We start from the raw sequence: 13,581 nt of genomic DNA, 5'->3' as shown, positions 1-13,581 counted from the left end.
CAAACCACACAATAGCCCTAGATTCGGTGTGGGGCGGCGACCACGCAAACATTTGAGTTTACTGTCGTCTCGTCTGGTTTGAGATGGATGGGGGGGGGGGGGGGGAGGGGGGTCCACTAGGGCCCAAACCACACAATAGCCCTAGATTCGGTGTGGGGCGGCGGTGGGGTGGGTGGACTGCTGTGGCGTGTTGTGGGGTTGCGAACCACTGAGGGCCACAGCGGGACGAAGGCTATCCATTGTTTCTGGGTCCCCGGTTTGATACAATACAATGAAATACAAAGTATGAGTATTTGTGCACCGCCAGTTACACTGTCTGTCTTATCGTGATAAAATTTAACATAAGGTTTTACATACTAGCAGCTAGATTATGACAGCATTTTAAAATCCGTCAATAACTACGCGAAATATTTAAAATCAGATTATTGTTTTCTCTTGACTCCGTTAGATGGGAACCTTTATTAGTATCGGGCTCCACAGCAGCGACTTAGTAAGACAGATTACGCCATGAAACAGGCTTTTCCGGTTATGACCGGAACTGATATTTCATTGACTTTCTTCCTTCGCATTTCTAAACTCCTCAATAGTTTTACATCTAAAAGAAATGTGAAATAAATTATGTATATGAACAGTGATTATGTAGCAATAAGCGTGTATTTTGGAATCTCAACTTCATGTTGCTCAATTCTGGCACCTTGCAAAGAGTTTATTTCAGTAATTTCAGTGAATTTTAGAAAGATATAGCAGAGGTATAGAAAAAGCTGACAGTTTAGAAGTAACCATGAATCACATGGGATGACTATAATATTTGACAGAAGGGTAACATGCCTTTGATGTACTGGACCACATCTGTTATAGGTGTGTTTGATTACAGGAGAATTTACGCATATCCTTAAACGGTCGAACACTCTAAGTGAGTTGTAAAAGTACCATGCTGATCTGCAAAATAAAACTGCGCTTCGCTGGTACATAGGGTTTTGTTATCAAGCTGAGAACTCGAGAAAATGGATTCCGTGTATTCGTTTCGTTTATTGCTTTACTGTACTGAATGTTACACTGTGCGGTGCTAAAATAGGTAACAGTATTGCAAATGGTTTCCAAACAGCTGGAAAAAAAAGGAAAATCGCAGCAATTTTCTGCCTCTTTATCAGAACGGTAACCATCTCAGCTGACAGTGCCCAGCAAACATACGATATTTACGTACGACGTCATACATTTTCCAGTCCCAGCTGAAAAAGATACGTAAAATCCAAAATTACTATTAAGTTATGAGGTAAATGAGGTACTAGGTAACATTATTTTTACTCTTAGCATACCTCTAATACCTTTACGCAAATGCTTACTGTCACACGTTATGTACGACATCTGTCACAATATTTCTATATTTCACAAACACACAAACACACTTACACACACACACACACACACACACACACACACACACACACACACACACACACACACACACACACACACACACACACACACACACACAAATAAACATATCACAGAATGATCGAAATGTAACCACTTCTTTCGTAGATACTAACAACTACCCAATAAGTTCAAAAATGGTTCAAATGGCTCTGAGCACTATGGGACTTAACATCTATGGGCATCAGTCCCCTAGAACTTAGAACTACTTAAACCTAACTAACCTAAGGGCAGCACACAACACCCAGCCATCACGAGGCAGAGAAAATCCCTGACCCCGCCGGGAATCGAACCCGGGAACCCGGGCGTGGGAAGCGAGAACGCTACCGCACGACCACGAGATGCGGGCACCCAACAAGAGATATAGTATGTCAGTGATAGTTTTGTGTCAGCACATGACGAGTTTTCGGTAGTGACTTAAACGGGATTGAATTACGCGCGCAAGTATAGGTAATGCTTTTCACTCTACCCAATTACTGTTCTAAATTTTTGAAAGTGGAGTGGTGATTACTGGAGAATACTCCATACATTTAATTAACATTTTTTGACTGAGTGTCACTAACTAAAATACACACGATGCTCCGCCTGTGCGGAACCATCCTCCTTTTAAAACAAAAAGCGGTGTCAATTACCACCACAGTAGCCCTTTTGGAAGCCACTATCTTGGATGCCATTCGTTTTGGAAAGCGGCACATGCGACGTGACGGACAAAAAGATAGTTAAAAGGAAAAAACAACAGCGTATCCCAATTGAGCAGTGCTGTAGTCACTGTCGATTATTGTCGAATTTTATATAGAGCGAGGCGAATGATGCCGATAACGCATAAAGATTTCGGGCTCTCGTCGACATGTTGGCCAGCATGCTATAAGGTTGTCGTTATGTGCTTTGCTCATTAGTCATGGACCTTAACCAACACAGGAACTGGAATGAGAGCCGGCCGGTGTGGCCGAGCGGTTCTAGGCGCTTCAGTCTGGAACCGCGCGACCGCTACGGTCGCAGGTTCGAATCCTGCCTCGGGCATGAATGTGTGTAATGTCCTTAGGTTAGTTAGGTTTAAGTAGCTCTAAGTTCTAGGGGACTGATGACCTCAGATGTTAAGTCCCATAGTGCTCAGAGCCATTTGAACCATTTGAACTGGAATGAGAGTACCAGTCCAACAATTCACTCCTTGCGTTGTGCATGTTTTCTAAACTGCAACGCTTACACCATTTTCTTCACACATCCACGCAGGTGGATATCAAATTAAATTCTGGAAACGTGGTGGCTAGTCGACTGGTCCGCTGTAACAAATACATCTATGGGGTGCCCCACCTCATTACGCACTAGCTGCCTGGGCGTAGCTCGATATCCAGATTCCTTGGAGAGCGACAGGTCGTTGTCGCCCGTTGGAGTGAGCACCGCGTACCCAGGATTCAAGTCCATTAGAGTGATGCATGTGCGGACGTGTGAAGGCAACTGTGTACTGCTATAGGGGTCCGCAACATTGCACACTTAATACAATACATACACAAAAAATCACAACAGGCCTGCGAAGTCCGTACGATACCCATTAGGTTACACCACGGTCAGATAGAGATTTCGAAACAAAATATCGGACTGAAGGACGTACCTAGGAGCTGGTATAGTCACAGAAAACAATTTCGTGATATTCTACAACAGATTGGTGTTAAAGCGGATCGTATGGAAAAATTATTGTGGAATGAAGTGGTACACTGATGTACTAAGGAATGAGATTTATTAGAAGATCTCTAAGGCTAAAGCCGCCAGTGATTTAGAAATAACGAGCCCTAACGAGTTATATCAAATTGAGAGTTCTGGAACCTGTGACGTCTGTAATTTCCCTTTACGAAGCTCAAACGTAGATAATAGCTGAAAAGCACCACAATTGGATTGATGCTTTCGAGATGTAGACGCATGATACGCTGTAGCGAATATCATGGTAGAGCAAATAAACCAACTGAGCAGTACTTCTACAACGCTTAGTGGAGAAGAGGTTCTCGAGTATTTATTTTCAGCCTCTTCTTTGGTCACGTAGGAGAAGATGGTAGGGCAGGACACCGAGGCGATGGATGGAAAAGACAAAGGAGGAGACTAGCCAAACAGGGGCCAAGTGCAAAAGACCGGGAAAATTGCAATGACAGGATCGAGTGACGGATTACCAACTTTCTACTATGAAAGACAGAGTATTGATTGGTGAAGCCTAAAAATACGGTGATAACAAATGCCCTGACAGACAGTTCAGTTGAAGAGGTATCGACATCTCTGAAAAGGACAATCAGAGATGTGGCAGAGACGAATATAGGAACACGGAAAGTTACTTCAATTGATCGCCCAAAAATGGAAGGGCATAAATGTTTAAAAACAGACAGTAATATAGTAATACAGGGTATTCGGTGATTCTCGTTACAAGCTTCTAGGGCTTGTAGAGGGGAGTAAGTACATAATTTTTAAATAACAAACCTATGCCCGAAACGTAACGTTTCTATTATCCGATGTTTTCATTTCAGATGTGTAGACTGCCCACGTGTGTTGAGGGAAAGAGGAAAGTCGCAGAGTTGCTTGTCCTGGCATGTAATATGGTAGACAGAATGATTTGTACGCCTACGCACTAGTTCTTGTGGGATCATCTACAAAATTTAATTTACGAGACTCCTGTAGAGACAGAAGAAGACTGCTGCCATGAATTCTGGGCGCCGTATTAGAAATTGAAGAGACGCCACGTGGGATAGAGAGTGGGTACTTCGTAGTTACAATGTGTGTAACAACGTTCTTGGTCGCCACATCGAGCCGCTGTTGCAATGAGGCAGTACTGTTCTATACGTACAGTCTGTTGGGTTCCCTTTTGTTTCGGAATAATGTAAACACGTGGTGTCTGATTGTTAACACAAACAAATTTTCTTAAGTCATAAATCGATGTTTCTTTTTATTACCTTTCGAAATGTTACCTGAAAACTGTGCTGGATAATATCTAATTAAATTCCTCAAGCAGAAGTGAGTTAAACATCTGAAATGAAACACTCGTAGAATGGGTTCCTGTTCAAAATATTATGTGCTCACTCCCGTCTACAAGCCCTAGAACTTTTCAACGGGTATTTCCGAACACGTCGTATAAGTAACTCAGGAATGAGTTAAACAGGCAGTGCAGGTTGACCAAGACAAAACTGCTGTATGGAAAATAGGAAGCAATTGAAAAGCTTGTGGTCATAGGGGGAAAGGTTCAACATTTAGAGAAGTCAAAACAGCCTTACGTGAAAAGCAAAGGCGACAATCTTATGAATGACAGAGACATTGCACTGGTAAACGCAGAAGAGAAGTAGTAAGTGGAAAAGCTACATGGAAGGTCACTACAAAAAGGAAGATCTGGCTCACAGCGTGACAGAAAAAAAAAATGGAGTCAAGACGGCAGAAATAGAAGATCCAGTATTAGGCAGGGTATTAGAAACTTTCCATACTATCAAATAAGGTGGAAGACATAGATAACATTCCCTCTTGGTTTCTAAAATAATTAAGCGAGTGTTACACAAACGACTGTTCAAGTTGGTTTATACGCTACTGGCCATTACAATTGCTACACCACGAAGATGACGTGCTACAGACGAGAGATTTAACCGACAGGAAAAAGATGCTGTGATATGCAAATGATTAGCTTTTCAGAGCATTCACACAAGGTTGGCGCCAGTGGCGTCACCTACAACGTGCTGACATGAGGAATGTTTCCAACCAATTTCTCATACACAAACAGCAGTTAACTGGCGTTACCTGGTGAAACGTTGTTGTGTTGCCTCGTGTAAGCAGGAGAAATGCGTACCATCACGTTTCCGACTTTGATAGAGGTCAGATTGTAGTCCATCGCGTTTGCGGTTTATCGTACCGCGATATTGCTGCTCTCGCTGGTCGAGATCCATTGACTGTTAACAGATTAAGGAATCGGTGAGTTCAGGATGGTAATACGGAACGCCGTGCTGGATCCCAACGTCCTCGTATCACTAGCAGTCGAGAACACAGGCACCTTATCCGCATGGCTGTAACGGATCGTGCAGCCACGTCTCGATCCCTGAGTCATCAGATGGGGACGTTAGTAGACAGCAACCATCTTCACGAATAGTTCGACGACTTTTGCAGCAGCATGGACTATCAGCTCGGAGATCATGGCTGCGATTCCCTTGACGCAGCATCAGGGACAGGAGCGCCTGCGATGGTGTACTCAACGACGAACCTGGATGCACGAATGGAAAAGCGTAATTTTTTCGGATGAATCCAGGTTCTGCTTACAGCATCATGATGGTCGCATCCGTGTTTGATGACATCACGGTGAACGCACATTGGAAGCGTGTATTCGTCACTGCCATACTGGCGTATCACCCGGCGTGATGGTATGGGTTGCCATTGGTTACAGTTCTTGGTCATCTATTGTTCGCATTCACGGCACTTTGAATAGTGGAAACCCTGCATTTCAGCAGGATAATGCACGACCGAATGTTGCAGGTCCAGTACGGGCCTTTCCGGAAACAGAAAATGTGCGACTGCTGCCCTTGCCAGCACATTCTCCAGATCTCTCACCAACTGAAAACGTTAGGTCAATGGAGACCGAGCAACTGGCTCGTCACAATATGCCAGTCACTACTCTTGATGAACTGTGGTATCGTGTTGAAGCTGCATGGGCAGCTGTACCTGTAGACGCCATCCAAGCTCTGTTTGACTCAAATCCCAGGCGCATCAAGCCCATTATTGCAGCCAGAGGTGGTTGTTCTGGGTACTGATTTCTCAGGATCTACGCACCCAAATTGCGTGAAAATGTAATCACATGTCAATTCTAGTATAATATATTTGCCGAATTAATACCCGTTTATCATCTGCATTTCTTTTTGGTGTAGCAATTTTAATGGCCAGTAGTGTATGAGGTACTTTCTGTTGACATAGAACCGTGTTTTTCCTGGAGGTAGCAGGGCCGATAGGTGCAATACCTTCTGTACAATCAAATTATTATCTCTTATGCAGTAACCAGCTGGAATAAAATTAAGAAGAATGGTACGTAAAAATGAAGCTGTGAGAGTGGATATAGAGTTGTTCTTTGGTAGCTAAGCTGGTAGAGCACTTTCACGCGAAAGGCAAGAGTCCCCAATTCGAGTTTCTGTCCGACACACAGTTTTATTCTGCCAGAAAGTTTTTTATCAGCGCACACCCTACTGCAGAGCGAAAATTTCATTATGGTTAATAAAGTGTAGAATCTGTTAGATGACCCACAACAGTTCGACTTTAGTAAAACCAAAGGCAATATATAGCGAGATGGGTACTGCGCTTAATAAGGAAAGGAAGACTCAAGAATAACAAGACAAACTCATAAGATTACTGGACCTAAAAGAGCGTTCCCCAACGTATACTGATACACGATATTCGGAATTCTAAGGGAAATAGAAGGAAGCTATAGGTAAAGAAAGGCAATATACAGTACCTACCAGAACAGAAAGGGAAAGTAAGAGAGGATGAACACAATTTTCGGATTAAAAAGGGTGTCAAATACATGATTGGTCTCTCACTCATACTGTTCAATCCATACATCGAAGAAAAATCCCAGAAATTGAAGAAACGTTCAGAAGTTGGATTTCTTTCAGGGTGAAACGACAGCAGTGATGAGATTCGGTGTTGATGTATACTCAATGAAACTGAAGAAGTATTAGACGACATATTGAAAGTAATAGTATACTGAGAACGGAATATGGAAGTAGACGAATGATGACATTCATGATGAGCAGCAAATGTGAAACTAGCGAAAAACGTAATCAACACTGTAGGAATTTCGATACTTCTGAAGGAAATTAACACGTGTTGGACGAAGCAGGGAGCAGATAAGAGGTGTACTGTCAAAGGCAAACAGGACATTCCTGCCAAAAGAGCTCTATTGTGACAGAACATCTATCTTAACATGATGAAGAATGAAATGACACAGGGAAAAAAGATAATGGAAGGAAGTTAAACAATAAGTGGGCGGATAAGATAAGAAAAGAGAAGGTTGTCTTGACAATCGGCAAAATGGGAAACATGTGGAAAAGACTGAAAGAAGAAGTAACATGATAATAGCGTATGTGTTAAAGAGATCAGTTAATAAGTTCCTTGATACTTGAGGGAGATGTAGAGGGTACAGAGTGTGGCAGGAAGCCAGAGTTTGAAGCCAACCGAACATGAGACTGAGGACACAAAACGCAAGTGCTACTCTGACATGAACAGTTTTTTACAGGATAGGAATTCTTGGAGAGCCGCATCACACCAGTCAGAATACGAATAATAAGAAATAGTACAGTAACTTTTTTTTTTGTCATCAGTCTACTGACTGGCTTGATGCGGCCCGCCACGAATTCCTTTCCTGTGCTAATCTCTTCATCTCAGAGAAGCACTTGCAACCCACGTCCTCAATTATTTGCTTGACGTTTCCAATCTCTGACTTCCTCTATAGTTTTTGCCCTCTACAGCTCCCTCTAATACCATGGAAGTCATTCCCTCATGTCTTAGCAGATGTCCTATCATCCTGTCCCTTCTCCTTATCAGTGTTTTCCACATATTCCTTTCCTCTTCGATTCTGTGTAGAACCTCCTCATTCCTTACCTTATCAGTCCACCTAATTTTCAACATTCGTCTATAGCACCACATCTCAAATGATTCGATTCTCTTCTGTTCCGGTTTTCCCACAGTCCATGTTTCACTACCATACAATGCTGTACTCCAGACGTACATCCTCAGAAATTTCTTCCTCAAATGAAGGCCGATAATTGATATTAGTAGACTTCTCTTGGCCAGAAATGCCTTTTCTGCCATAGCGAGACATCTTTTGATGTCCTCCTTGCTCCGTCCGTCATTGGTTATTTTACTGCCTAGGTAGCAGAATTTCTTAACTTCAGAGACGTCGTGAAAATCAGTCCTGATGTTAAGTTTCTCGCTGTTCTCATTTCTACTACTTCTCATTACCTTCGTCTTTCTCCGATTTACTCTCAAACCATACTGTGTACTCATTAGACTGTTCATTCCGTTCAGCAGATCATTTAATTCTTCTTCACTTTCACTCAGGATAGCAATGTCATCAGCGAATCGCATCATTGATATCCTTTCACCTTGTATTTTAATTCCACTGCTGAACCTTTGCTTCTTCGATGTACAGATTGAAGAGAAGGGGCGAAAGGCTACAGCCTTGTCTTACACCCTTCTTAATACGAGCACTTCGTTCTTGATCGTCCACTCTTATTATTCCCTCTTGGTTGTCGTACATATTGTATATGACCCGCCTTTCCCTATAGCTTACCCCTACTTTTTTCAGAATCTCGAACAGCTTGCACCATTTTATATTGTCGAAAGCTTTTTGTAGGTCGACAAATCCTATGAAAGTGTCTTGATTTTTCTTTAGCCTTGCTTCCATTATTAGCCGTAACGTCAGAATTGCCTCTCACGTCCCTTTACTTTTCCTAAAGCCAAACTCATCGTTACCTAGCGCATTCTCAATTTTCTTTTCCATTCATCTGTACATTATTCTTGTAAGCAGCTTCGATGCATGAGCTGTTAAGCTGATTGTGCGATAATTCTCGCACTTGTCAGCTCTTGCCGTCTTCGGAATTGTGTGGATGATGCTTTTCCGAAAGTCAGATGGTATATCGCCAGACTCATATATTCTACACACCAACGGGAATAGTCGTTTTGTTGCCGCTTCCCCCAATGATTTTCGAAATTCTGATGGAATGTTATCTATCCCTTCTGCCTTATTTGACCGTAAGTCCTCCAAAGCTCTTTTAAATTCCGATTCTAATACTGGATCCCCTATCTCTTCTAAATCGATTCCTGTTTCTTCTTCTATCACATCAGACAAATCTTCACCCTCATAGAGGCTTTCAATGTATTCTTTCCACCTATCTGCTCTCTCTCCTCTGCATTTAACAGTGGAATTCCCGTAGCACTCTTAATGTAACCACCGTTGCTTTTAATGTCACCAAAGGTTGTTTTGACTTTCCTGTATGCTGAGTGTGTCCTTCCGACAATCATATCTTTTTCGATGTCTTCACATTTTTCCTGCAGCCATTTCGTCTTAGCTTCCCTGCACTTCCTATTTATTTCATTCCTCAGTGACTTGTGTTTCTGTATTCCTGATTTTCCCGGACCATGTTTGTACTTCCTGTTTTCATCAATCAACTGAAGTATTTCATCTGTTAGCCATGGTTTCTTCGCAGCTACCTTTGTACATATGTTTTCCTTCCCAACTTCTGTGATAGCCCTTTTTAGAGATGTCCATTTCTCTTCAACTGTACAGCCTACTGCGCTATTCCTTATTGCTGTATCTATAGCGTTAGAGAACTTCAAACGTATCTCGTCATTCCTTGGTACTTCCGTATCCCACTTCATTGCGTATTCTACATCTACATCTATACTCCACGAGCCACCTTACGGTGTGTGGCGGAGGGTACTTATTGTACCACTATCTGATCCCCCCTTCCCTGTTCCATTCACGAATTGTGCGTGGGAAGAACGACTGCTTGTAAGTCTCCGTATTTGCTCTAATTTCTCGGATCTTTTCATTGTGATCATTACGCGAGATATATGTGGGCGGTAGTAATATGTTGCCCATCTCTTCCCGGAATGTGCTCTCTCGTAATTTCGATAATAAACCTCTCCGTATTGCGTAACGCCTTTCTTGAAGTGTCCGCCACTGGAGCTTGTTCAGCATCTCCGTAACGCTCTCGCGCTGACTAAATGTCCCCATGACGAATCGCGCTGCTTTTCGCGTATTGATTCTTCCTGACTAATGTCTTGAACTTCAGCCTACTCTTCATCACTACTATATTGTGATCTGAGTCTATATCTGCTCCTGGGTACGCCTTACAATCCAGTATCTGATTTCGGAATCTCTGTCTGACAATGATGTAATCTAACAGAAATCTTCCCGTATCTCCCGGCCTTTTCCAAGTATACCACCTCCTCTTGTGATTCTTGAACAGGGTATTCGTTATTACTAGCTGAAACTTGTTACACAACTCAATTAGTTTTTCTCCTCTTTCATTCCTCGTCCCAAGCCCATATTCTCCTGTAACCTTTTCTTCTACTCCTTCCCCTACAACTGCATTCCAGTTACCCATGACTATTAGATTTTCGTCCCCCTATACATACTGTAATACCCTTTCAATATCCTCATACACTTTCTCTATCTGTTCATCTTCAGCTTGCGACGTCGGTATGTATACCTGGACTATCGTTGTCGCTGTTGGTCTGCTGTCGATTCTGATTAGAACAACCCGGTCACTGAACTGTTCACAGTAACACACCCTCTGCCCTACCTTCCTATTCATAACGAATCCTACACCTGTTATACCGTTTCCTGCTGCTGTTGATATTACCCGATACTCATCTGACCAGAAATCCTTGTCTTCCTTCCACTTCACTGCACTGATCCCTACTATATCTAGATTGAGCCTTTGCATTTCCCTTTTCAGATTTTCTAGTTTCCCTACCACGTTCAAGCTTCTGACATTCCACGCCCCGACTCGTAGAACGTTATCCTTTCGTTGATTATTCAATCTTTTTCTCATGGTAACCTAGCCCTTGGCAGTCCCCTCCCGGATATCCGAATGGGGGACTATTCCGGAATCTTTTGCCAATGAAGAGATCATCATGACACTTCTTCAATTACAGGCCACATGTCCTGTGGATACACGTTACGTGTCTTTAATGCAGTGGTTTCCATGTCGTTGATCATTGCTGATTCTTCCGCCTTTAGGGGCAATTTCCCACCCCTAGGACAATAGAGTGCCCTGAACCTCTATCCGCTCCTCCGCCCTCTTTGACAAGGCCGATGGCAGAATGAGGCTGACTTCATATGCTGGAAGTCTTCGGCCGCCAATGCTGGTTATTTATCAAAATTTAGTAAGTGGCGGGGATCGAACCCGGGACCAACGCCGTTTTGATTATGAATCGAAGACGCTACCCCTAGACCACGGGTTGTAATGCACAACAAAGAAAAGAATAATATGATTTCTTGTGGCAAGCGTAAACTGTACGGAAAAGCAAGAGACTGAACTCAGTGCTTTTAATACATGCGTGTGAATTCTTAAATGACCAAACTTCTGAGGTCATCGGTCCCTAGACTTACACGCTACTTAAACCAACGTATGCTAAGTACAACAGAGACACCCATGCCAGAGGGGGGGGGGGGGGGTGACTCGAACCTCTGGCAAGAGGGACGGCGCAATCTGTGTGACATGGCGCCCCTAAGCGCGCGGCCACTCCGGATTGCTTAATGTTTCACCACCCCCACCCCCTTTCTTGGTTACATTAAAATACACAGTGAATTGGAAAATGAGATATATATAATTTACGTTGGGTAGTTGGCTTCTTACAAAATAAAAGTACCGTGACTGTGAGAAGGTAATACATTTTTGAGCCTTTTTTAATCGTTCCGCAATTCTGTTGTATTGTGGTGAGGCAAAATATTTGTTTTTAGAGCTGCTAGATGCGAAAATAATATTGCCAAAACATACATACAAAAAATCGTAATAACTAACAAACTCTGATTTAATCTACCGTTGGGTTCCCGTTTAATAGTTCATCCGGGATGATATAATTACTTAATAGGAACTCACTTTTCTTTGCGCATTCTTCAATTTCCTCTCTCAAGGTAGTCTTCGACTGTCCTCTTTCCTTTAGGAACTTGTCTGCTTCTTTGAACATATTGTCTACGTTTAGGACCCCTTCCGGCGTAATCTGTAACAAAGGTTGATAGCATGACAACATAAGATTATGCAGAAGGTATATCCAGATATTATTTGTCTCAGAGCTTTAAATGAATATTAATGAACAGTTAGAGACCCACAATATTAATCGATACTAAACAGTAACAGGAATTATTTAAAAAAAAAGATAGAGACTCAGATATCCCTTTTGTTACCACAATGTGTGAAAGAGCTTAGATGAACGAAATGCAGCCACGTTCTCTCTGACAGTACGTAACACTACCAAGAATGATTCCCTTCAGTTTCCATGTTGAAGATGAAGGGAGAGAAAAAGTATATGAGGATATTGGAAGGGTAGTACAGTATGTGAAGGGAGATAAAAATCTAATAGTCATGCGGGACTGGAATGCAATTGTAGGAGAAGGAGTTGAAGAAAAGGTTACCGGGGACTATGGACTTGGGACAAGGAATAAAAGAGGAGAAAGACTAACTGACTTCTCCAACAAATTTCAGATGGTTACAGCGAAGGATCTCTTCAAGAGTCACAAGAGGAGAAGATTTTCCTGGAAAATGCCATGTTCTAAGGGAAGCTTTCAGTTAGATTACATCATGGTCAGGCAGAGATCCAGGAAGCAGATACTGGACATCAAAAGTCTTGTTAAAACGTCTTGCACAAGACGTGTGACTGCAGATGAACCGTTCCTCACACAATCAAGATACAGTTTTAGCTCGACGTAACCTAATGGTTCCGTTATCCGACAGGTCAAGATAAAGGAAAACTTTTCTAGCAGATCGATTTAACCGTTTCCGTTGTAGGAACAGTCAACTCAACCAAATTACTGGTGAAACCCCATCGGCACTTCAGATCATCTCTGTCAGTTTCATGAAGCTATAGCGCTTGTCGTCCTGAGGCCCTATGCGAAAACTATGCTGGAAGTATTCTGTCCTAAGTGGTGAATCACCAACCTATTTTATCCCAAATTTATTGGAAATATTTTCGCACAGTGTTAGCCAAATAGTCTTAATATCGTGGTTTTCTACACTACTGGCCATTACAATTGCTACAGATGCGAAATTTAACCGACATGAAGAAGATGCTGTGATATGCAAATGATTATCTTTTCAGAGCATTCACACAAGGTGCGACACCTACAACGTGCTGATGTGAGGAAAGTTTCCAAACCATTTCTCATACATAAACAGCAGTTGACCCGCGTTGCCTGGTGAAACGTTGTTGTGATGCCCAGTGTAGGAGGAGAAATGCGTACCATCATGTTTCCGACTTGGCGCGATTGCGGTTTATCGTATCGCGACATTGCTGCTCGCGTTGGTCGAGATCCGATGACTGTTAGCGGAATATGGAATTGGTGGGTTCAGGAGGGTAATACGGAACGCCGTGCTGGATCCCAACGGCCTCGTATCACTAGCAGTCAAGATGACAGGCATC

At 42.6% G+C, this 13,581-nt stretch overlaps 1 protein-coding gene across 1 annotated transcript in view; it reads right to left on the bottom strand.

The window, feature by feature from the left end:
• Positions 1–1,031: 1,031 nt before the first annotated feature.
• The window catches only part of LOC126419767 (uncharacterized), a 59,142-nt gene continuing 46,592 nt past the window's right edge, over positions 1,032–13,581 (bottom strand). The window contains exons 5-6 of the mRNA XM_050086942.1: positions 12,045–12,165; positions 1,032–1,229 (exon numbers count right to left, since the gene is read on the bottom strand). Coding sequence (XP_049942899.1) covers positions 1,165–1,229; positions 12,045–12,165 — 186 coding nt within the window. The 3' untranslated portion in view covers positions 1,032–1,164. The remainder of the gene's footprint in view (positions 1,230–12,044; positions 12,166–13,581) is intronic.

This window comes from Schistocerca serialis, chromosome 9, assembly GCF_023864345.2.
Source record: "Schistocerca serialis cubense isolate TAMUIC-IGC-003099 chromosome 9, iqSchSeri2.2, whole genome shotgun sequence".
NCBI lineage: Eukaryota > Metazoa > Arthropoda > Insecta > Orthoptera > Acrididae > Schistocerca > Schistocerca serialis.
Note: the sequence above shows the minus strand (reverse complement) of the source record. Positions and strands in the feature narration are given on the sequence as shown.